Source organism: Balaenoptera physalus (assembly GCF_965194825.1).
Source record: "Balaenoptera physalus genome assembly, chromosome: 1".
NCBI lineage: Eukaryota > Metazoa > Chordata > Mammalia > Artiodactyla > Balaenopteridae > Balaenoptera > Balaenoptera physalus.
Genome location: NC_138882.1, coordinates 160231715 through 160257237, shown reverse-complemented (window position 1 = coordinate 160257237; position 25523 = coordinate 160231715). Strand labels below are relative to the sequence as shown.

The following is a 25523-nucleotide window of genomic DNA, read 5'->3' as shown; positions in this document are numbered from 1 at the left end:
GGGCTGGCGGGGCTCAGCGGGTCCCGAGCCCACGTGCTCCCCGCCTCCGCCGCAAGGCGCCGCCCTCCTGCTGGGCGCAATCCGGACTACATTTCCCAGGGTGCGCAGCGGCGGGGGCCTTGGCTCGGCGGGGGCCTCGAGCGGCGCGCCGCTCCGCCGCCTGCTCGGGAGCACGCGGGCTGGAGCGAGGACAGGAACGAGGACCCGGAAAGAGTTTCCGCGCTTTTCCGCTGGGCCGTGCTCGGCTGTGCCGTGCCGGGTCGTGCCAGGGCAGGCGCGGGATCGGGGGGAACGGCCTCTGAGTCGGCGGTGCCGGGGACAGGCGCTCGGGGCAGCCCGCGCCTCTCTGAGGTCCCCGCCCCGTCCCGGCCGGGCCAGCTCGCTTGTCAGTCAGTGGGGCGGAGGCAGCGGCGGTAGAGGGGCCGGAGCCGGGCGGTGAGAAGAGCGCGGGCCAGGCCGAGCGGTGGGGACCTGCCACAGCCCCTTAACTCCACGGACTCTTCGCCCCAGACTTGCGAAGCTGTACCCCCTGCGCTTCGTTGGACGCCTCCGTAACCCGCGAAGGGCTCTCTTCCCCCGTAGCCTCCCACACCCGTGACCTCTTCCTAGGACCCGAGAGCTCACTCATAAGAGGGTGTTGTGGGTACAGGCCATCGACCCTGTGACCCCTCACGGGCCAGGACCTTGGTTTCCCTCAGGCCTCCCTCCCCTATGACTCCGTCCTCATAGCTTCTGGGGACAGAGCCCTGACCTACCACCAGGACCCCTGCCTGCGAACTCCTCACTGACGGCTTCCTCCTAGGAGTCCCCCTCAGTGGGTCTCCTCCTAAGAGCCTCCCTTTTGGCCTCTGGCAAGCCCCCCCGCCAACCGAGGTGGGGAGGCCTCGGCAGCCATGCTCGCCCTGGGCCCCCTGTCACCCCACCACTCCCTGGGCACCGAAGCCGGAGTCTAGCAGGGGGCCAGCAGCCAAGAGGCTGGGGCAGGAGACAGGTCACGGTCCACCTCCCTGCTGGGGAGGGAGCAAAGATGGAGCGGCGGGAGGAGCAGCCCGGGGCTGCAGGGGCTGGAGCAGCACCAGCCTTGGACTTCACTGTGGAGAACGTGGAGAAGGTATGAGGGCCCTGGGGTGGGCACTCCAGTGACAGAGCAGAAGTTCTGGGGACTGACACTAATGCCAGAGCCCAGGCTTGGGCTGGGTGCCCGTTGGGATGGTGCCTCCAGAGCACCTGGCATTTGCTGTCTCTCTGGGCAGGCAGGACAGCAATGTAATGGTGTCTTAATAGGCTATTTTTGGCTTTCCTTAGACATGGGTTCTCTGTGGATATTCTAGGGTCTTGGGGTGGTCCTTCCAGGGTGCTGACGGTTTAGACCTCCAGCCAGACTGGCTATTCTCCAGCTCCATGGGAACTGCATGAGCAGTGCAGTAAGAAACCGAGGACCCGGGAGACCTGCAGCTCTGTCTCCAGAAACCATAGTGATATTGAGCCATACTGGACCTGTTTTGTTGAGCCAAGGGCTCAGAAAATAATCTGGAACTAAAACAATCTGGGTTATGTTTTCACTCTTCCTTGGAGATGGGTCCTTCCTTTATTGGATCGAGGCCAGACCACTCCTGGGCAGGCAGGAGTAGGGTTGGCCCCCTTTGTTTTGTGCTGGGTCCAAGGAGCCTGGTCCTGCTGGCAGCTTCAGAGTTCCTCCCTACTCACCTGCCCACATGGCTTCCTGCCATGGCACTCCCAGGTTCCCCCACTGCCCAGTCCGTCTTTTCTGAACTGCTTCTCTGTTTCTTTTCTGGGTTCTGCCCCCAGAGGCCTGGAATGCAGAAATGCATTTTCCCTATGATGAATGGGGAGATGGGGCTACCTTGCTGGAAAGCAGAGAATGGTTGCAGATATTCGTTTGTTATTCTTGAGCCCCATTTACCATACTCAATAGTGAGGATGTGTCTCTCTGCTTCTGTTCTCTGCCTGCCGCAGCATCCCTGAGGGTCCAAACAAGGGACAGTGGCCATAACTGGCTGTCAGGGATACAGACAGGGCTAAGTCTACTTGGATGGAGCCTGCTTAGGGGGTGAGAGTCCTAGCCTCACTCTTCCACCCCCGGGGGCCGAGCAGCGTTGGCATGGTGGCGTACTGTTCCATGTGCTACCAGGGAGATAAACCACTGTTTTCTTACTGTGTGAAGTCCTAATGGAATTGGGACCCTGGGGATTTGGCTAGTTGAAAGCTCCAGGCTAGGCGTTTGCCAGGGCTGCAGGCCAAGACTTCTCTGGACCAGCTTTTTGGACCCTCTCATGTGCTCTCTGAGGAGTGTTGTCACCCTCCTCTCCAGTTTGTCTCTGCCCTAGGGCTGCCTGGCAAAGTCTTAGTCCTGCTCAGATTTCACAATGGCTTTGGTGCCAGCATCTGGAGTGACCTAGGGATGATCCTGGGGGAGCTAAATGGAGCTGTTGGAGTAGATGAGAGCAGCTGTGCCCGGGAGGGTTGGGGGGGCCCCTCAGGCTGTTTCGTACTCTTCTCAGGTTTAGCTTCTTCCCTATGGAGCCATTCCTTCCACCTGGGCCTTGCCCTTTACTTCAGGTGCTTCCCTTTGGGGAACTCGGCCTCCTCTTTGGCTGCTTTCCTATGGAAGTTCATTTTCTGAACCCATAATGTTTTGCTATAAGGAGAAGAGATTATGGTAGAGCATGGGCAAAGTTCAGGCACTCAAGTTACCGGCAGGACTCCAGGCCCAGGAAACACTGCAGAGCCCTGAGCTCTCCCTTTCCACTCAGCCCCCCAGTCAGAAAGAGAGAGCAGTCTTGCAGGACCAAGTCCTGCCCTCTGTTCTGGGCTCTGGCAGGATCCAGAGTAGCCAGCACCTGCTCAGTCCTGTGCTGTCCTGCAGGCGCTGCACCAGCTCTACTACGACCCCAACATTGAGAACAAGAACCTGGCTCAGAAGTGGCTGATGCAGGCCCAGGTCTCCCCACAGGCCTGGCACTTCAGCTGGCAGCTCCTGCAGCCCAACAAGGTGCCTGAGATCCAGTACTTTGGGGCCAGTGCCCTGCACATCAAGATCTCTCGCTACTGGAGTGACATCCCCACTGACCAGTATGAGAGTCTAAAGGCACAGCTTTTCACCCAGATCACCCGCTTTGCCAGTGGCTCCAAGATTGTGCTGACTCGGCTGTGCGTGGCACTGGCCTCGCTGGCTCTCAGCATGATGCCTGACGCTTGGCCGTGTGCTGTGGCAGATATGGTGCGGCTCTTCCAGGCTGAGGACTCACCGGTGGATGGCCAGGGCCGCTGCCTGGCCCTGCTAGAGCTGCTGACAGTGCTGCCCGAGGAGTTCCAGACCAGCCGCCTGCCCCAGTATCGCAAAAGCCTGGTGCGGGCCAGCCTGGCAGTGGAGTGCGGGGCTGTCTTCCCGCTGCTGGAGCAGCTGCTGCAGCAGCCCAGCTCACCCAGCTGTGTGCGTCAGAAGGTGCTCAAGTGCTTTTCCAGCTGGGTGCAGCTGGAGGTGCCCCTGCAGGACTGTGAGGCACTCATTCAGGCTGCCTTCGCTGCTCTGCAGGACTCGGAGCTCTTCGACAGCAGCGTGGAGGCCATCGTCAATGCCATCTCGCAGCCTGATGCCCAGAGGTGAGCCAGTCCCCACCTTCCGGAGGTGGACAGCCTGCTTGGCCAGCCACGCATCCATCCATCCATTTGTTCAGTAAACACTAATTGAGTGCCTACTGCATGCCTGGTCCTATGCTAGAAATAGGTCCTATGCTGGAATCAAACAAGACATGGTTCCTGTCCTTATGGTTCAGAGAGGGAGACAGACATTAGACAACTAACCATGTAATGAATTATTCAATGAAAATGTTTGACTCTCCCTTCTCTTTCTCTCAATCATGCAGTCACAAAGTCCTGGTGTTCTGCTTCTGACTATATTGTGTATCTGTTTTTTCCATCTCCACTACCACCACCCTGGTGTAAGCTGTCCTCATCTCTCTCCCCAGAATACTGAGGGGCTTCCTCACCAGTCCCCTGGTTTTCACACTTATACCCTTCATTGCCCACCCAGTACCCAGAGCAATCCTTTAAAAATGAGGATCTAATCTTTCCTTTCTGCTCAGAAATCTCCAGTAGGTCCTCACTGCTCTTAGGATAAAGTTCAGAATCCTCAATGTGATTCGCAGGGGCACTGCACAACATGGCGTCCCCAGCCTTGTCTCGTGCCGTGCTCCCTGCTTTCTTCACTCTCACACAATCTCTTCAGTTCTGTGAGTGTCCCAGGCTCCCTTTAGCCTCTGAACCATCACATGTACTTGTCACATCACTGCTGCTTCAGCTGAAACTTCACTTCCTTAAGGAAGTCCTCATGATTTTTAAGACTCAGTTTGGTCTCTATTATTTTATCTTAGAGCTCCCAGTGTGTTTCCTTCTTAGCCCGTAACACAGTTTCATTATAAATTAATGTATGTCTCCCCATTAGTCTCTCAGCATTGTGAGGACAGTTACTCTGTCATTTTATTTTGTCACACTGTACCTGGCAGCACTTGGTAGCATTCATTATTTTTTGAACGGTTGAAAAGTAAGAGTTGCCTGAGTGGTGAGGGACGGGGGTGGGGGAGGGGGAGGTTGGAAGTGGAGGGAGTGTTCCAGGCTTCGGGAGCTACAGCAGGTGCAAAGGCCTGTGGTGGGCAGCACCGCCGTACATTCAAGGACCCGAAACAGGTGAGTGTAATGAGATGCTTCTTCAGCAAGTGTTGCTTGAGCGTCTGTTTACGTGTGGGGCCCTGGGCTGAGCACAGGGAGCCTAAAGATGGGTTGATTTCTGCAGGATAGGAGCTCACAATCTAGTAGACACTTGGGTGGGCAAGTAGAGCCTATGTGATGAGCGCTCTAATGGAGGGAGCTGGTGGCTCTCAGAACCCAGAGGAGGCATTTAACCCAGTCTGAGGGTTATTAAGGGCTTCCCAGAGAAAGTGACAATAGAGCTGTGCTTTGAAGGCTGTGTAAGAGTTAGCCAGATGGAGGTGATGGATATGGGGAGGACCTTCCAGACAGATAGAAGAGCCCAAGCAAGGGAAGGGTGTGAGAGAGCCTGGTGAGTGGGTGTGATTAGACAGCAGAGTATAAGGGCCAGTGGTAGGAGATCCAGGCCCAGATCATGCAAGACCTTGTTGGCCAGGCTTAAGATTTTGGTCTTCATCCTGAGGATGATGTAAAGCTATTAAAGGATTGTAAGCAGAGAAAATGGCATGATGGGATTTTTGGTATAAGTTGGATTGGCCAGGGCAAGACTGGAGGCCTGACACTTCACATTTCAGAGAAAAGGCTTTGGGAATGCTTGGCAGAACCAGAGGGGACGATACCACTGAAAGAGATGGCCTGGGGAAGTGGTTGATAGCTCTAGCCTTGTCATCAGTCTGAGTTTGAATCCCAGAGGGTTTGCTTCCTAGATCTGAGACCTTGGGCAAACCACGTTTAAGCCTCAATTTCTATCATCAGTAAAATGGGTGTGATCATATTACAGAGTTTAAGTAGGATAATGTGCCCAGGGCCTGCCCCTGGTATTCTGTGGAGAATATTTTGGTATGAGGATTAAATAAGAGAATGTCTGTGAAAGGTTTAGCATGGTTCCTGGATACTCCATAAATGGCAGTCACTAGTATTTGGTATCATTACTGCATTGGCAGTTAGTACGAGCCCTTTCCCATGGCTTCTCAGGTTTTCCAACTTCAGGTGGGTACCAAGTCCCAGGTCAAGGCCTTTCTTGGCTGGCTGGACTCAGACAGTTGGTGGCTGAGGGGAATTGGCAGGGCCAGTGCGTGGGTGATGTGGGGTGTCCTTGGATACACCCAGGTTTACCCGGCTAGCCAGTCTGCCAGTCCCGAGGGCTTTGGCAGGTAATTGATGCCTCTTCTCCTCTGAACGAATGAGCGAGCAAGGAGCCAGTGAGGGAACCTATAGCCTCCTGAGCGCCCATTGGCTGCAGCCCCCTTGGTTGCTTAGCAACTCTCCCCATTTTCTCAACTCTGCTCCCAGAGCTCTAATTGCAGGTCTGGGCTGAGCTCAGTGTGAGTGGCAGTCAAGGAGTCCCAGCAGCCCTGCCCCGGCAGCTTGAGCTGACCAACAGGAGCCAGGCCTTTTGAACCCAGGCTCAGCCATGGTGCTTAAAGACATCCTCTCTATCTCCCTCCCCCAAACCTAGAAGCCTCAAGGCCTCAGGCCCGTGTCTGCTCACAGGTCTTAGGCACAGGTGCCCAGGTGGTAGGAAATCTATGCAAGAGTTTCACCCCATGGGTGGGCCGCATCCAGCCTGGAGTCAGTGTCGGGCCTTGCTCTGTCTAGTCTGTTTCCTAGCTTTGGCTTGAGAAAGTCACCTTTAGTGGCTTTGACTTCTGGGTCATCCAGCCACTACCTCCCCAGGTGTCCTGACGTCAGCTCTCTCCTTGGCTGAGTTTGCACTCAAGTCACCATTTTCCCACCCCTCCACAGCTGCTGCTGCTTGCCTGGCGCTCTCTCCTTTGAAAAAAAATTTTTTTTTCCTGAGATTTGTTGTTAATCCTGGAAAAGCTTTTCACTGGGGGCTGGGGAAGGGAAAGAAGGTGAATTAGACAGGCTCTTGGGAGCTCCCATCAGTTAGAACTTGAGATATGGGCTGAGATCTGCATAGATCCTTTGGGGAAATTCAGGTTGGGCCTTGAAACAGAAGCAGATCTATAGCTGTGTAAGGAGCTGTCTTAGCCTGGAATCTGTCTCTAATTTGTTCTGTGACCTTGAGTAATATTCTGAGCTCTACTGGGCTATACTCTTTGATTTACCCTATTATGAGGTATAGATGAGACAAATTAAGAACTTTTGTTGAGTACCTACCGTGTACATGAATTTTGAAGGTGTGAGAGAACCTTGGAATACAGTGGGGATGCTGTGAGGGTAGGGCACTACCTCCTGCCCCTGTCTCAGCTACTGGGGAGTTTGCGGGCCATGGCCTTGGCCCTGCCCCTACTCATTGTGCCAGAGTCTGGTCTGAAGGTGCCCATTGTCTTGTGGTGCAGCCCGTGTCAGGGCCATGAGACCGAAGCTATCCCCACTGTCTCCAGGCAGCACCCTCTGGAGCTGTCTCTGGGCTGCGGGTATCCTGGTATGGACGTCTTGTCCCACCAGAACCAGGATGTGGAGAAGGCCAGCATCCTGGACTGGTTGCCTCTTGTCCTTCTCATCCTCCACCTAAGGTTATGGGGCTACCTCCTAGCACCCTGCTTGGGGCAAGTCCAGAGAGAACTCCTTCTGGACCCTCAGTAACCGCTGCCCTCCATAGATTGCTATGGTGACTCTATGATTGACAGCAGAGGGATTCCCCCCCCGAGAGTATCACTTCTCTGCTTAGTCTCATCTCCACAAAGCAGGTTTCTGGGAATGGAGCTAGCCTTCTCTCAGCCTCCTTTGTATACTCTGCTTCCTCTGCTCCTTCTTTAGGCATCGTTGTGCTCTTTTCTCTCATTCAACACTTTCTTCTTGGGCAATTCTCATCTACTCCCATTGCCGTTTGCTGATGTTTCCAAAATCTATGTCTCTTTCTCTGACCTCTCCATCGGGCTTCAGGTTTTTATCTCCAACTCTCTGGACACTTCTACCTGCCTATCTCACCAGGTACCTCTGATTCAACATGCCTAACATTGAACTTACCACCTTCTGGCCTCCCATTAAATTTATTACTGTCCCCCTCTACCCATTCCTCCAGGTCTCAGTAAATACCTCCACCAAGGAGAGTTGTTCTTGACTCTTCCCCATCCTCATATCCCTATTTTGCCTCTAAGCTCCCTCTGAGTTCATCATCTACTTCTCTCCCTTCCTTACTGCCACCAGAGTCCTTAGGAGTTAGGATTTGGTGGTAGGGGGTGGAGTGGAAGGTGGAGGTTGATGCTCTCAGGAGCTGTTGCTGCCCTCTAAAGTCTTCAACAGGACTCCTCAGCCTGTGTTACCTCTTCTGTCTGCCATCCTTGTTCAGTCTCCCCTGACACTGACTGTATTAGTTTCCTAGAGCTGCCATAATAAAGTGCCACACACTGGCACACACAACAGAAATTTATTGTCTCACAGTTGTGGAGGCTAGAGGTCTGAAATCAAGGTGTCAGCTCCGTCTGAAACCTGTGGGAGAATCCTTCCTTGCCACCTCCTAGCTTCTGGTGCTTTGCTGGCAATCTTTGGTGTTTCGCTCGGCTTACAGCTGCATAATTCCAGCCTCTGCCTTTATCATCACATGTCATTCTCCCTATAGGTCTCTGTCTTCACATGAATGTCTTCTTTTAAGAACACCAGTCATATTGTATTAGGGCCACCCCCTACTCTGTGTTCTAATCTACAATGACCCTATTTCCAAATCAGGTCACATTCTGAGGTACTGGAGGTTAGGGCTTTAACACATCTTTTCTGGGGGGACACAATTCAATCCATAACAGTCTGTTCTCTGGTCCCCCAGAATTTGTCCTTCCCACATGCAAAACGCATTCACCTCATTCCAACCTCCCCAAAAGTCTTAACCCATTTCAGCATCAACTCTGAGTCTAACTGGAGGACACAAGTCCACCCATAACACTTAACCTTCTCGTACTTCCTTCCCAGAATTCTTCTGGAAGTCTCTGACCTAAGGTTCTTCTCAAATTGGGCAGCATCAAACCTGCTGTGTAGGCCCTGACCTCTTTTTCGCTTTGGGTTTGATGTGGGAAGGAAGGGGGGCTTTGATGGACGACAGGGAAATTGTGCCTTTCTCTCAAAGCTGGTGGGGGATGGGCAGACAGCTATGATGGGTCTCCTCACCTCATGCCTCCAGGTATGTGAACACACTCCTGAAACTCATCCCGCTGGTACTGGGACTGCAGGATCAACTGCGACAGGCAGTGCAGAATGGGGACATGGAGACCTCCCATGGCATCTGTCGCATTGCTGTGGCCCTGGGCGAGAACCACTCCCGGTGAGGAGAGGAGCAGCTGGGGGTGGGATAGTAGGGCCCTCTAAGAAGTGGGGGAGGTGGAATGACCTCCCCGTGTCTCCTCCCTGCCAGGGCCTTGCTGGACCAAGTGGAGCACTGGCAGAGCTTTCTGGCCCTTGTCAACATGATCATGTTCTGCACGGGCATCCCTGGCCACTTCCCTGTCAATGAGACCACCAGCTCCCTGACCCTCACCTTCTGGTACACGCTGCAGGTGTGTCATGTGACCTTCAGTAGGACTGGGCCATGATGGAAGAAGGTGGATCAGGGGCTTCTGTGGCTAACTCTCCTCCCTGGCTCTCTCAGGATGACATTCTGTCCTTTGAGGCAGAGAAGCAGGCTGTGTACCAGCAGGTATACCGGCCAGTCTACTTCCAGCTGGTAGATGTGCTTCTGCACAAGGCGCAGTTCCCTTCTGATGAAGAATATGGATTCTGGTCCTCAGATGAGAAGGAGCAGTTCCGAATTTACAGGTGATGGTAGCAGGCCAATCCTAGCTCTAAAGGGAGTCCTGAAATAATGAAGGCAATGAGGGGAGGGGTCCAAGGCCAGGCCCTGAATCCTGGGCCTCCTTTCTCTATAGGCACTTTGGCAGGGCTCTGAGGGAACTGGGGTGGGCTCCTGGGCTTGGGGGAAGCATCCAGGCGGTGCATAAGACCTTTATCTGCTTCTCAGGGTGGACATCTCAGACACGCTCATGTATGTCTATGAGATGCTGGGGGCCGAGCTGCTCAGCAACCTCTATGACAAGCTGGGCCGTTTGCTTACCAGCTCAGAGGAGCCCTACTCCTGGCAGGTACCTCCCCAGCCTGATTCCCTCAGCCCTCCCAGACCTGTCGCACCCTCCTCCTCAGCCAAGCCAGTGGCATCCTCTTTTCCCAGCACACAGAGGCCCTGCTCTATGGCTTCCAATCCATCGCGGAGACCATCGATGTCAACTATTCTGATGTGGTGCCCGGGCTCATTGGCCTCATCCCACGGATCAGCATCAGCAACGTGCAGCTGGCGGACACTGTCATGTTCACCATTGGTGAGACCTGGCACACACCCATGAGCACATTCCCAGAGCCAAGGCACACATCCCCAGCCACAGCCAGCCTGCTGGGCCCTATCCAAAGTGGGAGACATACATGCCCACACACACAATCAGAACTGCAGCCAACTGACTGTCCTGGCAGGTCTAGGGGTCCTTCCTGCAGTGCACTGAGCTGCAATTCAGTGAGGCTAGTTCACTGTCACTGAAATAGCAGCGCTGGGCCTCTACTGCATAACTCCTTCCTGCTTCTCAGGTGTAAGGCTTATGTTTAAGCATGTGCGTGCATGTTTGCCCATTCAGTCCTCTGAATGAGCAGCGCTCCATACAGGGGCTGCAACTCCACACTGCCAGGAGCTCTGCCTGCCTCACAGGGACATGGTACACAGCCAGCCTGGCCTGCCTCAGATGTCTTGCCTTCTCCCTTCTTCCCCTAGGAGCTCTGTCTGAATGGCTGGCTGACCACCCCGTCATGATCAACAGCGTTCTACCCCTAGTACTGCATGCCCTAGGCAATCCCGAGCTCTCTATCTCTTCTGTGTCCACCCTCAAGAAGATCTGCCGAGAATGCAAGTATGACCTGCCGCCCTATGCTGCCAACATCGTGGCTGTCTCCCAGGTACGCGGGGGCCCTGTGTGTAGCTGGGCCTCAGGGCACACTCTGCTCTGTGCTGACACCGTATTCCTTCTTTTTTTCCCCAGGATGTGCTGATGAAACAGATCCATAAGGTGAGTTCAAAAGTTTCTGAGGGACTCCTTGGGGTATTGTGGGGAGCTGTAGAAATCCCATCTTCTGCCTTTGCGCCTTATTCTCTGTTCTCGGAACCTTCCCCAAGAGGTTCATTCTTCCCACCCACAACCAGGTGTGTCTGGGACTGACCCTCGATGTTCTGCCCCACAGACGAGCCAGTGCATGTGGCTGATGCAGGCACTGGGCTTCCTGCTGTCAGCCCTGCAAGTGGAGGAGATCCTTAAAAACCTGCACTCGCTCATCTCGCCGTATATCCAGCAGCTGGAGAAGCTGGCAGAGGAGATAGTGAGTGAGCTGGTGTGCGCGCGCGTGTGTGCGTGTGTGCGCGCGCGTGTGTGCGTGTGTGCGGCTGGGGAGCAGCAGTGGGACTATGGGGCTTCCCTTCGTGTTGGCTGTGACTGCTGAGGGGTGGGGCTTGAGCTGGCAGTCAGGGCTGGGAGACCCAGAGCTTGGTTCTCTTCTCCCTGTAGCCTAATCCCTCCAACAAGCTGGCCATTGTCCACATCTTGGGGCTTCTCTCCAACCTCTTCACCACACTGGACATCAGTCATCATGAAGATGATCATGAGGGCTCTGAGCTCCGGAAGCTGCCAGTGCCGCAGGGACCCAACCCTGTGGGTGATGTTGTCATTGCTATTGCCTGCCCCCCACCCCTGTGGGAATGTCATAGTCACCCCTGAAGTCTACGGGTAATATTGTCATTGTGTCCCTGGCCCCATGGGGCATGATGCATTTGGTCCTCTGACCCTGTGAATGACCCTACCATTGCCCCTTGCTCTGTAGGGAGTGATGTCATTGTCTCAGTCCTGTGGGTGATGTTGTCTTTGTCCCCCCCCAACTGGGGTGGTGTTATAGTGTTTCCTTCTCCCCATGGGGGACACCGACATTATGCTACAATCCCAAAGTGATGTAATTATGGACCCCTGTTTAACCCCCAACTCTGTGAGGCCTTCTACTTCAGCATTCGCTGTCCCCTACGGGCACTCCACATGTAATAGTTCTTGCCTTTGAGTAGCTCCTAGTCTAGAAGAAATACATGTAAACAGATTGTCACAGAGCAGTGTGATAAGTACTGCGGTAAGCTTGGGCACAAAAGGGATTGGGATGCCCACTTACAGGCTGTTTGGTCTGGGACAAGCCTCAGCTTCCCATTCAGAACTATGAACATCAGGATATCTGGTGCTCATCTCTTAGAACTGTGCTGGACAGCAGGGGTGGTCTTGATTGAAAGTACTTTGCATACCGTAAAGCTCTGTACAGATGTGAGGGACTGCTTTGGTCATTGTTCCAAGTATCCACTCCAGGGTTTCTCCTGGAGAAAAGGAAACCACAGTATCCTGGTCCCTATACTCAACTCCCCACCCCAGTTTCAGTTACCCTTTTGGCTCCAGACCAAACCGAGGCCACTGCCCTCCCACAGAGCCCCTTCTCCTATGGTAGTCATCATCCTGCCTTCCCTCACCTCTTAGGACCTCAGGCTGCTCTCTGCTCCACCATAAGCTGCCCGTATCTACGCATCCCCTGGGGCTCTCTACCCTAAGCCTATCTGGGTGAGATAGCATCTCTGCTTCTTCAGGGGCTAGCCCATAGGCCTTTGGCACTAAAATACTTTTACTGAGCAGAAGTAGATAGGGAGTGACTTTTTAAAAAGGTTATCTTCTGAAGCACTTGTAATATGCCTGCTTTGCAGTTTGAGGCTTCCTCTAAGGTGATCCCCAGAATTCAGGGTATCCTCTTTCATTCATGGGAATTCAGCAAAGCACTCCTGCCCCCAGGGTCCCGTGCACTTGAGTCCTTAATGTGCAGTCTGGGGTAATAGGTTCAAACTCCTGGCCTACTTCCAGCTACTGAGTAGTCCTTCTTGGGTGGGTGAGAGTGGTGGTGGGGGCACCTCACTTCTTCCTTTGTCTTCAGGTGGTGGTGGTACTGCAGCAGGTCTTCCAGCTTATCCAGAAGGTGCTGAGCAAATGGCTGAATGATGCCCAGGTGGTGGAGGTGAGTCCTGACCCTTGCCATCAGCCCCTGTGGTGACTTTGCTCAGAGGTGGAGCAGGAAGAAGGTGTTGCCGCCCCACCTCGGCTTGAGATGACCTGGAGGAAGTAAAGGAGATGAATCCTGCCCCATAGACACAGGGAATCTCTGGGGAAGACATTCAGAGCTCCCCAGCGTCACAAGAAGTGCTCGACCCAAGGACTGTGATGCTGGGGCTGAGTGACAGGGATCCATTTCAGCATCAGACACCTGCCTTGGTTCTGTTCAGTTCAGAAGTTTCTCACTCCTGTTGCTCCCTGAGAGGCAATGGTGAGGATGTAAGTAGCAAGAGTTAAGTTACAAATTTCCATCCTCAGCCCCTCTGAGAAGGGCCTTTTAGCCTCCTGCCTTCCAGGGTGAGGGTCAGACTTGCCTACCTTCCTTGGTTCGCAGAGCCAGGCAGGGCTTGTAGGTAAGGGCCCATTTTTAGGCCTCCTCTGTGCAGGGCCTCAGTTCTGCTCCAGCCAATGGTGACTTGCTGACCAGGGCCCCTTTGCTTTCTTCCCAGGCGGTGTGCGCTATCTTCGAGAAGTCAGTTAAGACGCTGCTGGACGACTTTGCCCCCATGGTGCCACAGCTGTGTGAGATGCTGGGTCGGATGTACAGCACCATCCCTCAGGCCTCCGCTCTTGACCTCACTCGACAGGTGGGCCTTCTGGGGGATGCAGCGGTGTTTGAGATGTCATCCCAGGCAGAGATCTGACACAGGGATTGGGCAGGTGGGTGGAGTGGGGTGGATGGCTTCTCTGGCAGGGGTTCTCACCTGCATCCCAGGGACGTTGGCCTGTCCTGGTGGGCCAGGGCCTCAGCTGACCAGCATTCCCTGCTTTGTTGTAGCTGGTCCACATCTTTGCTCATGAACCTGCCCACTTTCCCCCAATTGAGGCCCTCTTCCTGCTCGTCACCTCCATCACACTCACCCTCTTCCAGCAAGGTAGGTCCTGACCAGGGTCTCTGCTGCTGCCGCCACTGCCACTGCCTCTGCTTCCCCAACTGGGGAGCCAAAGCTGCCCACTCTGTTCCCTTCTCTCCCCTGAGTTGCACCTGGGACTTGATGGGAAACTAATGGGATCAAGCACAGCACAGTTGTCACATTACAGATAGTTGACACCTTAGGTTGAAGTGAACAAGAGAGTGAATGATGTCTTCTACTGGCCTGCTGGACTCAGGGCCAGTCTGGATGTGGGGGAAGATGGGGCTGGAAGCTCTGAGGGACTTGGGGCACCAGGCTGACTCCATTTCCTTTGGGATAGAATGAAAAGTGGAGAGAGCGTGGCTTCGAAGTCAGATAGACTTAGATTCTAAGCTCATCACCACCAACTAGTTGTGTGACCTTGGGCAAGTCACTTACCTTTTCAGAGCCTTCATTCCCCTATCTGTGAAATGGAGATTTTCAGATACTCGATAGGATTGTTACAGGTATTAAAGTAGCATCTTCTGGGCCCCTGGCTTGGGGTTTTTGCACACGATGTACTCAGTGATTGCTGGTCCTTTCCCTACATTGAGACTTATTCCTTTCTAGGCCAAAATCCTTTGGCTGTGGTCCCAGCGCCCCATTCATTCACTGCGACCCTCTGCCTGAGAGAAGTTGGGAGCAGGGGGCTCCAGGCTTCCCCTGCTGCCTAACCCAGGCTTCTCACTCGGAAAGGAAACAGTGTTGTTCCTCCAGCCTCCTGAGTTTTGCCTAGATTTGTGGTCACAGGTTTGAGGCTCACCAGGAGTCTCAGCTGGAGCTAGAGTGCTCTCTGCTTCTGTCCTTGGTGTCTGGTCCCATGATGCTGGCCTCTGCTCTGGTGGGCCATGGGTAGTTTCCAAAGTGGGGAGAAACCTGAGCCAGAAACCCGGATGTGGTCATCCTCAGTGCCACCTCTCCCCCTCCTCGTATCCAGCTGGGGACAAGTCGTGGTGGACCTTCAGCCTGCCCACTTCTCCCCACCCTCCACGGCCACTGCTTCAGTGTAGGGTGCCATCTGGATCAGCTCAGCAATCTTCTAACTGGTTTCCTTGACATCTGCCCTTCTCCAATTCATTCTGCACCATGCAGCTGTAATATTTTTTATAAGACACAAATCTGAGCATTTTCCCTCCCTGGCTTAAAGCCCTTCTTTTGCTCCCCATCACTGTGGGGTTATCGTCCCACTGCCCTCCACGTGACATAGCTCCTGCCTACTTCTCAACGTCCATTCCTGAATGGCTCCAGCAGTTCAGCCACCCTGATTTTTCCTCACCGTGTCCCGTTTAATCCCTATGCCTTGCTCCTCTGCCTGGATTGCCCTGTGCCCTTTACTGGGTGAGCTCTTGCTCCTCGCCTTACCCATGCATCAGTCCTCAGAAGCTCCTCTGAGGCAGAGCTGGGTGCTTCTGACCTTGTGCCAAAACTGCATTGGGCATGCACTGCTGATACAGCACTGATCACACTCAGTAAGCAGCTCCCATGTCTGTCTCTCTCCCTGGACTAAGCCCCTCAAGGGCAGGCTTGGCTCTCTTCCCTCTGCGTCCGTCAGAACAAGGCTAGCATAGAGTAGGCACCAGACGCTGTTGAAGAAAGGAGGACGAGGGCTCCTTGCCCTTGGAGCCTTTCTTCCTCACTCTCCGGCCCACCTCTAGCAGGGTGGCTGCTGAACGCCAGACCTGCCGTCTGCAGGGCAACCCAGGCATGGGGCACACTGGGCTTCATTTTCCAAGACTTGAGTAACTTGGGGCGCAGATGTGGAAGGGATGGGCTTTATCAATGGCTCCTCACAGCCCGAAGGAAGCCGGGGAGAGATTATTATCAACTTGACAGTCGGGGAAACCGAGCGTCTGTGGCTTGCGCAAGATCACACAGCTGCTTAGTGGTGTCTCAGGCAGGGGTTCCCGCAGCACCTCCTCCTGAGAGTGGAGCGGCGGGCAGGACCTCCAGGCGCACGCCTCGTCCTTGCCGCAGGTGTCCTCAGAACTGGAAGCAGAGTAGTGTCCAACATCCTATCTGTTGGGCTTGTCGGTTGTCTTACAGGACAGGATGGTCCCCTCACCTGCTATGCTGTCCCAGCCTTGCCGTACTTTCCTCGGGCTCTGCCCTCCCACCACACCGTGGGGTGACTGGTTTCCCTCTTTCCTCGTGCGTCCAGATGGTGGGAGCTGGTGGTCAGCCCTGAGCCTGGCTCTCTGCTGGGTCTGTGTCCATGTGGAGGGGCTTTGTGGGTGGGGCTCTCATTTTTGGCCTCATGATGCAGTTCCCTCCCCTAGGCCTTGCCAGTGGCTTGCCCGGCCATCCCCACAGCATATGGGGCACTGCAGTACCCAAGAAGGAGTCTTTTGGTTTAAGAGAACCCAACAGATTCCTTTCTTTGGCTAAACCAAGAGCCCTAAGGCCGTGGAAGGGAGGGGGCGCCTGCTCAGACCATGATAACACGGGCCTTTCCAGGGCCTTCAGCCAGGCCTCCAAAGGCAGTACCAAGGACCGACCTCCCACCAGCCCTGCCCTCCTCTTTGAGGGCTAGTGATGGGGAGGTATGTGCTAGGAAGCAGTGTAGGGCCACTGCAGCGTGCCAGAGGCCACAGCAAGAGTCTGGGGGCTGTTTGTCCAGCTACGTGGTGGCCAGCGTTGCTCGAGCATCGTATGGTCACTTGGGGACTGACCTGAGGAGGAGCGGGGAGTAGGTGGAAGGCCCCTCGGGAGGGAGCTGGGGCAGACCGTCCTTCACTTTGCCGTCTCTTTCTGTTGGGCTTCTCCCAGTTCATGGTTTTTGTATGTTTTGTTTCTTTATCTTGCTTCCTGCTGCTCATGTGCCCCCACGCTGTCTCCCTGCAGGCTCTCAGTCCCACATAACTATATGAGGTTGAGTTGCTGTTTGTATAATTTTTTCTTAAGTTCCATCTTTATTATATTTTAGGGCCCAGGGATCATCCTGATATTGTTGATTCATTTATGCAACTCCTGGCACAGGTGTGTTTTAGTTTTATTCATTCACGTTCTGTTCTCTCTCTTTCTCTTTCTCTTATGTTGAAATTCAATTTAAGCCTATTTTTAGCTTTCTGTTGACAAATTTTTTTTTTCTGTTCAGTTGAATAGAGTTTCTTCATCTGTTTCCGTGGAAGTTGACAACCCAACATCTTCCTTTAGTGCCCCTTTGCCTCAACTAGCTCAGTCCTCCACAGAGACCAGGGAGAGGCTGATCCCGAAGGGAGGGAGCTGGGCTGGCCTGGGGGGTGGGGAAGGGAGGGGGTGGTAACTGTGCCCAGCAGCTCCTGTGGGGCTGGGGTGGTCGAGGAGTTCAGGGGCAGGACCGGAGTTGAAGGGCCTGGGGTTCACTGTCCCCGTGCTCCTGCCGGGAACTGCCTGCCTCAGTGCCCCCAGCCTGCTCTTGAGAGGTAGGCTGGGAGGAGCTCCGAGGGAGGGGCCGAGCTGAATGTGCTGCGGTGGAGCCCAGAGCTTGGCTGTCGCTGGGCTGGCAGACAGATCCTGCTGCTGCTGGGAGGTGGGGTGCTGGCTTCATTGTGAGATGCGTCTGGTGTGTAAGTGTGTCGGACCTTCCTTGTATGTTTTGAGTTTGGTTTGGGAAGGGAGCAGAAATCACGTGGCTGCCGTAAGTAGTACGTGTATTGTGTTGAGTGTCGGGATAAACGTGTAGTTGAAGTGTGGGCCTGTGCATTGTTGCGTGTTGTGTGTTGTGCATTAGGCATTGATGGAGTTTGAATATTGATGCGTGTTGGAGGCGTGTGTGTTGGGCTGTGGGAGTGTGTGTTATGGAGGGTAGGCATATGTACGGCAGTGGTGTGTTTGTATTAGGGGTTGTATGTTTGAGAAGATATATGTGTCGGGCTGTGGGAATGTGGGGTTAGTATGATGGGGGGTTCTATGTGTCAGGAAGTTCCTGTGAGTTGGGGGTTCCCATGGGTGGGGTAAATGGTGTGTTTCTTTGCTTAATCACTGCACAAATATTTTTTGAGTGTTTAATACGTGCTTGGTAGTCTGCTAGGTGCTGAGAATATAATCGTGAGCAAAAGCAGGCACTGTTCTTACTGTCTTAGAACTTAACAGTCTAGTGGAGGGGGCGCAGGAGGAGTGGGAACGGGCGGTGTGTCCTGGGCCTGGGTGGACATGTGTGGAGGTATCCATGAGGGTGCATCTTTGGGGTGAGGGCGTTTGATTATGTATTTGTGCCTGTGCGTGGGGAGAGTGCACGTGCTGGGAAACGAGGTGGGACAAGGGTGTGGGCGTGTGGACATGGTTTGGGGACGTGGTGGGGTGGGATGTGAATATGTAGTGAGGGTGTGTAGCAAATGTGGTAGAGTGGTGTGTACAAGGGATGTGATAGAGGTGTGTGATAGAGGGTAAGTAGGGCGTTTCAAGTGAGGGTGCATGTGGGGCTGTGTGCACAAGAGTAAACATGGGGGAGTGGAAGGTATGTGAGGACTGGAGGGTTAGGGGTCGATGTGGCACGCATTGGGGGGCTGCTGGGGAACAGCAGTGCTTGATGACTGGGGGAGCTGTGCAGAGCATCTCCTGTGACCTGAGGATGTGCCAGTCATGCCCTGGTACCACTTGGGGTGGGCTCTCTGCCCCTATACTCCGTCCACTCCCCCTGACATGGCAGCCCTGGCTCCTGGGCTGGGTATAGAGGAGAAGGGCCTGGACACAGGGTATCCTGGGTGAAAGGTGGGGCCGTGACTCCCAGGCTTCTGCCCTGCTTTTCCTCTTCCTAAGCTGGAGAGTGTCTAGGAATGCAGGCGGGACGTAGGAGGGGGGCTATTAGACTGGGCTCCATGTCCAGCTGCCATCTCTTCTTCCTGCTGCCCTGTTAACAAATCCAGGGGGCCTCAACTGCCTCTGTGAATCAGAGTGAAGTCACTGCTGGCAACCTGGAGCCTGCAGGAGGTCTGGCCCTGATGGTGGGAGGTGGGGAGTGAGGTGTTTGATCAGGGGTGACTTGGGACCCAAACTTTTGCATTATGACTCCCAACCTGTCTCATATACCTGTGCGTTCATGTACACATACATGTACGTAGCATCCCTTGGCTGCTCCCCTCCTGACCTACTGAGCTCTGGAGTGGTCTGGGTCCCCCAGAGACGGCTGGGTGGCTGGTGTTGACAGCCTCTACTTGCGGTGTGTGAACTTGGGGTCTGGGTGGCAGGTGAGTGGGGGGATGGTTCTTGGAGTTGGCTGGGCTGGGCTTACCAGCTCCACCTCCTGCAGGCTCTGAAGCGGAAGCCAGATTTGTTCCTGTGTGAACGATTGGATGTCAAAGCTGTGTTCCAGTGTGGTAAGTGGGGCCAGGTGCACAGGTGGGCCTGGGGCCCCTTCGGGAGGATCCTTGAGACCCATCTAATCTGCCTCTGCCTCTCCCACAGCTGTGCTGGCCCTCAAGTTCCCCGAAGCACCTACTGTCAAGGCCTCCTGTGGCTTCTTTGTGAGTCCCGTGCTGACCCCTAACCCGCCACCACCCCTATACCTAGTGCACCCTGCCCAGGACTCTAGAGGGTAGAGGTGTGGTATGCAGGTCTTGTCTCCAGGGGGACGGGGGAAAGAGCTGGGGCTGACGGGCCTCTCCATCCTCTGTAGACAGAGCTGCTGCCTCGGTGTGGGGAAGTAGAACCTGTGGGAAAGGTGGTACAGGAGGATGGTCGTATGCTGCTCATAGCAGTGCTGGAGGTGAGATGGAGCAGGTGTGGGGGGTTTAATGGGGGTTGGGTGGCCCTCACTGTTGGGGCAGCTGCCTTCCTGGGGAGCTTGAGCCTTGGTTCCCTAAGCTCTTGTTTCTCCGTCAAGTAAATGGCTGGAAGTTGTTGGGTTTCTGTGAGGATCAGCTGGCTCTTGAAAAGCAGCGCTCACCTGTCATATGCACTTTGGCTGAGGAACTGTCTGGGAGTGGGTGGGTGTGGCTAGGCACCCTTGCTGCAGAAGGGGCAAGGCCCTGGTGTGCTGAGATCCCGTCTCCCTCAGGCCATTGGGGGCCAGGCCTCCCGCAGCCTCATGGACTGCTTTGCCGACATCCTATTTGCTCTGAACAAACACTGCTTCAGCCTCCTGAGTGTGTGGATCAAGGAGGCACTTCAGTCACCTGGTTTTCCCTCTGCCCGCCTCAGCCCTGAACAGAAGGACACCTTCAGCCAACAGATCCTTCGGTGAGCAGAGCTGGCAGGGCCTGGGCTTGGGTCAGGGGGAAGAGGAGGCATGGTGGATGGTGCTAACTTGCTCTCCCTTCTCTCCTTCAGCGAGCGAGTAAACAAGAGGCGGGTGAAGGAGATGGTGAAAGAGTTCACACTGCTGTGCCGGGGGCTACATGGCACAGATTACACAGCTGACTACTGAGGGGCGCCCCCGTCCCACCCACACCTCCTCCTCACCCCTTCCTATCCCCAAAGAGTAAACTTGAACCTTCACTGCACTGCTGTCTCTGCTTCCTTTCCACTGCCACCATCACCTAACTGGGCGACCTCAGAAGATCTGGGGGAAGGATGGGAGGATGCTTGGACCCAGGCCTTGGTAGGGTGTGGTGGGGCCAACCTCTCGCTCCTGGGGTGGAAGGGGCACTGCTATAGCCAAGCCGCCTAGGCTGGAGCCATTCCAGATACTGCAGATGCCCTTGGGGTAAGTGGGGACTGCAGTAGTGTCAGCAACCCCCCCCCCATTAAATTAGTCCCAACGTTTATGCATGCATACGTTTACTTAATCAGCAGTGCTGAGTACTAGGCCCCTAATTCTGCCATGCCTTGTTCTGTCTGAACAAAAGCTGATCTAGTCCATAGCTACCATGCTAACTAAGCTGCGAGAATGGGACCAGTGAGGAAGGCTGCATGAAGGAAGTTTCATTTCTGCAGGGAATGGGAGGTTTCCGAGGTAGAGGACTTGGGGACTTGAGCCGGCCGTGAGGTGAGGCTGGGCTCAGTTGGGAGGGAAGAAATGGAGAATGGCTTTGAATTCCAGGGTGTATTTCTTGTGTGGGGTTATTGAGGCACCCGGACTTGCACTTGGTTGAGGAGAGGTATAGAAAGCGGGGCTGAGCATGTGGGGGAGGAGATACAGTGGACCCCAGAGGGAGAGGAAGGCAGGCCCTAGGGTTGTCTGCAAACCCATAGCTCCCCAACTCTATGGTACCTGACCAGCATGTGATGGTCAGGGTTTGGTCAGGACCAAGGACAGCTCCCGGCCTGCTGTTGCTCTCCTCCCTTAGCAGGGTTCCCTCCCTTTCTGTCTCAGCCATAGTTCCACCCTGGCTGCCTCTCAGGCACCCCAGCCATCTCTTCAGTAAGATCGCAAGAGCAGGACTGGGTTCTCCTGACTCCCAGCCCTGAGCCATGAGTCTCCTTGGAAGTGTTAGGAGAACTGGTTACTCCCATGATCGTCTCACTCTTTCTCCTGTTCTTTTCCCAACCTCTGCGCAAATTCTGTGTCCTCCATTCTTCATCCTCATTCACTCTCTTCCCACACCAGCCAGCATCAGCCCCCCTTTCATGTCATCCCCTGAGGTCACTCTGTCCCCTTTCCCTTACCCCTCCTCCATCCCATTCTCACCTTACTCTTGATTTTTCACTTCTGGGGTATGTGGAGATGTTTCACATACTTTTTGTCCTTTTCTCCTACGACATAGCACCCAGGTGTCTTCCTCCCCGCTGCCATGATCGAATGTAGTATATATGACCCGGGAGAATGAGGGGTCTAAAGAACAGCTTCTGAAATCAGATCTGGGTTTGATACTGATGGTGCCACTGATTTGCTGTATCTTATTAGCCTCTTTGAGCCTCCGTTTCCTCATCTGAAAAATGCGACAGCTCTTACTCCAAAGACTAAACTCTGTAGTACCTGGTGAACAATAAGTGCTCAGTGTTTGCTTGATTGAGACTGCTGTGAGGATAGTAGTGGATTCTTCCAGTACATGTGCTATGCAAAGGACTACCTTATGAAGTTTTATATCTAAATTAATTTGCCCCAGCAATCCTATTAGAAGTACTATTGTTAGAAGCCCCATTCTGCAGATGAGGAAACAGCCATAAAGACGTTGAGTAACTAAGAGCCTCAGTAATTAGTAAGGGGCAGAGCGCAATATTGAAACCCAGGCAGTTTGGTACCTAATTTAAAAATTATGCAATGCCTAATTCTCTATCACCTCCCAGCTGACAGAGTGCATGGGGAAGTGCTTAACAGTGTAGGTGGATAGGAACTGCTCAAACTGGAGTAGTTATTTTCAGGGAGTCGGTGTCTCTGAGGGCGCTTGGCGGGTGAACCGGAAGACCAGCGACTGGAGAGGCGGGCCAGGAGAACTACAACACCCACAAGGCTCTGCGCCTTCCTCTGAGGCACTTCCGATTGGCTTCGGGCTGGGAGGCCGACTATTGGTTCTCTGTGGGCGGCTTGGCGAGGACTGGAGGGCGAGAGCCGTGCTGAGTTTTAGATGGGTAAAGTTGCCATCAGCCCCGCCTCAAACACCCGGAAGTAATCTCCCTGGGCGGCCCACGTGTAGCGGAGAAACGGAGTTAGGAATGGTCGGGACCTGGCCCAACGGCTGCGGGCTGACTGACTCCCCCGCCCCTCCTCCCCCCACCAAACGACTCCGACACTTTGAGGGCCGTTTTTGAGACCGCGGGGCCTGAAGCTGATTGAGGGAGGTCCCCGCTGCCTCCCGCTACCCAAATTGTGCCTCATGGAGTCTACATTCAGCAGCCCCGCGGAGGCGGCGCTGCAGCGAGAGGCGGGCGCTGGCGGGCTGCGCACTCCTCTTGGGGACCTGGACCGAGTGTATGAGCTGGAGCGAGTCGTTGGATTTGTCCGCGACCTGGGGTGTCAACGGGTGAGGAGCGGATGGGTCGCCCAGAGGATCGGGATCTTGGGTGATTTTGTGAGGATGGGAATGAGGGGAGATGCTTCTCTGGGAGAAGGGGCTTTGAAGGTTAGGTAGGGACTCCCGGGAAAGTTTCCCTCGAAGAGGAGAGGCTGTTCCTGACTCCATGGTTTATGCTTACAGGTGGCCTTGCAGTTCCCTGATCAGCTATTGGGAGATGCTGGGGCCGTGGCTGCACGACTGGAGGAGGCCACAGGGTCGAAGGTGTTCATTCTGGGAGACACAGCCTATGGCAGGTCTGAACTGGAGCTTGACGATAGAGGGTGGGGTAGGTCTAGGGATCCAGGGCTCATGGCATTTCCCCTCTATGACAGTGTCTGACCCCGATGGTTGTGTTTCTCCCTGATGGTGACGATTCGTCTCCTGATACTAGCTCTTCTCAGTGACGATGTCTTCTTTTCATAACGTCATATTCTTCATTGACCACATTTTCCATTGATGACGGCAACGCTTTTGTCGATGAGAACCCCTCTCACTAATGGTATCTCCTCTGCAGCTGCTGTGTGGATGTACTGGGTGCTGAGCAAGCTGGAGCTCAGGCCCTTGTACATTTTGGCCCTGCCTGCTTAAGCCCTCCTGCCCGCCCACTGCCCATTGCCTTCGTCCTTGGTCAGCGATCTGTGGCCTTGGAGCTCTGCGCTAAGGCCTTCGAGGCCCAGAACCCAGACCCCACAGCGCCTGTGGTGCTGCTGAGTGAGCCGGCCTGTGCCCACGCCCTGGGTGAGGGTTTTGCCTGTGCATGCAGGAAGGGTGGGCTGACCAGTAATTTCCCCATGTCAGTACACTCCCATGGAGTTCTCAATATGGGCTTGACCCCAGCCTCTGCTTTTGGGTCCCATTCAGTCTCCTGGGGATGAGGGGGATCCTGCTTTACCAGACCCCAACCCTGACACCACCTCCTTCTTCCAGAGGCCTTGGCCACCCTTCTGCGCCCACGGTACCTGGACCTGCTTGTCTCCAGCCCAGCTCTTCCCCTGCCAGTGGGCTCCCTCAATCCAGATCCTGAGCCCCTGGAGCGTTTTGGGCGCCGCTTCCCCCTGGCTCCAGGGAGGTGTTTGGAAGAGTATGGTGCCTTCTATGTGGGGGGCTCTGAGGCCGTCTCTGACCCTGACCTTGACCCAGACCTGAGCCGGCTGCTCTTGGGCTGGGCACCAGGGCGGCCCTTCTCCTCCTGCTGCCCAGACACAGGGCGGACTCAGGATGAAGGTGCCCGGGCTTGGCGGCTAAGAGCACGTAGACACTATCTGGTAGAGAGGGCCAGAGATGCCCGTGTGGTGGGGCTGCTGGCGGGCACGTTGGGTGTGGCCCGACACCGTGAGGCACTGGCACACTTGCGGAACCTGACACAGGCTGCTGGCAAGCGTAGCTATGTGTTGGCCCTGGGGCGACCCACGCCTGCCAAGCTTGCCAACTTCCCTGAGGTGGATGTCTTTGTGCTGTTGGCCTGTCCTCTGGGTGCCCTAGCCACCCAGCCTTCTGGCAGCTTCTTCCGGCCTGTTTTGGCACCGTGTGAGCTGGAGGCTGCCTGCAACCCTGCATGGCCACCTCCAGGCCTGGCTCCCCACCTCACACATTACGCGGACTTACTGCCTGGTGAGTGGTGGGGGCACTGCCTAGGCTAAAAATGCTTGGGGCATGGAGTTGGGGGCCAGTATGGATCCGCTTTCTCCCTCCCTCCCTTCCAGGCTCTCCCTTCCACGTGCCCCTCCCTCCACCTGACTCGGAGCTGTGGGACACCCCAGATGTGTCACTCATTACTGGGGACCTCCGACCCCCACCTGCCTGGAAGCCATCAACTGATCCTGGATGTTCAGCCCTAACCCCGAGGCCCCAGCTGGAGCTGGCTGAGAGCAGCCCTGCAGGTGAGTGTGGCAAATCTCCACTCCCATCTGAATTCTTCCCCCATGTTCAGGCCACTCAGCCTCAATCCCCTTCCTCTGCAGCCTCATTCCTTAGTTCCCGGAGCTGGCAGGGACTGCAACCCTGCCTGGGTCAGACGCCGGTGACGGCAGCTGTGAGCGGAAGACGAGGGATTGCCATCGCCTACGAGGATGAGGGAAGCAGCTGATACCATGTGGGGCCAGAGCCACAGGTGGACTTAAGACCTTTAGTGCTCCCTGCACCAATCCCACTCTTCTGCCAGGATCCTTGAAGGAGCCTCTCACTGAGGCAGCCCCTCACTGGGGATTGGATTCAGCTCTTCCTGTCCTGTCCTGGCACTGGCACAAGGCTTAGCACATATTGGCTTAGTAAATATCTGTTGTTTGACAGATGGGGAAACAGCTTTGGGTCTTCCCTGAAGCTTTCTGGGCCATCTGTTCTCCTGGGAACAGCACAAGACAGTTGAGGGTCTGCCTTTGTCAAAGGCAGGTGCTAAATGGTTTAGACCACGGTTTCTCAATCTTGGCACTATTGACACTTTGGGCCAGATAATTATTTGTTGTGAGGGGCTGTCCTGGGCATTGTAGGATGTTTAGCATCATCTCTGGTTTCTGCCCAGTAGGTTCCGGTAGCATGCCCCTCCCCAGTTGTGATGACCAGAAATGTCTCCAGATGTTGGCATATGTCCCCTATGGGGGCAAAAGCGTCCCCAGTTGAGAACCACTGGTCTGCACCTATGCTGTCCAATACAGTAGCCACATGTGGCTGTTCAAACATAAATTTGAATTAAGTAAGATTAAAAACTCAGTTTCTCAACCACACTAATCACATTTCAGTGCTCAGATAGCCACATGAGAGACAGTGCAGCTGTAAGACATTTCCATCATTGCAAAAAGTTCTGTCGGGCAGTGCTGGTCTACACTGACTCCAATTTGTTTCTCAGGGAGATCACAGAAATGTGAATAAACCAGATAATTTTTCTCGTTTCTTTTTATTCATCAAATACCGCAGGTCCTGCACAGGTGCTGTGGGTTGAG

General features: G+C 54.7%; 2 protein-coding genes across 6 annotated transcripts; both read left to right on the top strand.

Moving 5' to 3' along the window:
• The first annotated feature begins 233 nt into the window (after positions 1–233).
• IPO13 (importin 13) lies at positions 234–20154 on the top strand. Of its 2 annotated transcripts, XM_082455070.1 has the most exons (20): positions 257–1111; positions 2888–3624; positions 8810–8950; positions 9041–9182; positions 9275–9441; positions 9644–9764; positions 9851–9998; positions 10439–10620; positions 10704–10730; positions 10903–11037; positions 11223–11366; positions 12667–12747; positions 13292–13429; positions 13621–13717; positions 16659–16711; positions 18963–19029; positions 19118–19176; positions 19329–19418; positions 19710–19891; positions 19982–20154. In XM_082455070.1, the coding sequence occupies exons 1-20, from the start codon at positions 1028–1030 to the stop codon at positions 20076–20078; spliced, it is 2892 nt and encodes a 963-aa protein (XP_082311196.1). In that variant the 5' UTR covers positions 257–1027; the 3' UTR covers positions 20079–20154. The 2 variants fall into 2 exon arrangements, with proteins under 2 accessions (XP_082311197.1, XP_082311196.1); XM_082455071.1 differs by lacking the exon at positions 19982–20154 and having other exon boundaries at positions 234–1111; positions 19790–19885.
• Positions 20155–21007: 853 nt separating this feature from the next.
• On the top strand, positions 21008–25466 carry DPH2 (diphthamide biosynthesis 2). 4 transcript variants are annotated; one of them, XM_082455375.1, is made up of 6 exons: positions 21266–22554; positions 22729–22841; positions 23102–23325; positions 23515–24198; positions 24291–24467; positions 24549–25466. In XM_082455375.1, the coding sequence occupies exons 1-6, from the start codon at positions 22408–22410 to the stop codon at positions 24671–24673; spliced, it is 1470 nt and encodes a 489-aa protein (XP_082311501.1). In that variant the 5' UTR covers positions 21266–22407; the 3' UTR covers positions 24674–25466. The 4 variants fall into 4 exon arrangements, with proteins under 4 accessions (XP_082311500.1, XP_082311502.1, XP_082311501.1 ...); XM_082455374.1 differs by having other exon boundaries at positions 21008–22554; positions 24291–25466; XM_082455376.1 differs by lacking the exon at positions 23102–23325 and having other exon boundaries at positions 21259–22554.
• The last annotated feature ends 57 nt before the right edge of the window (positions 25467–25523 follow it).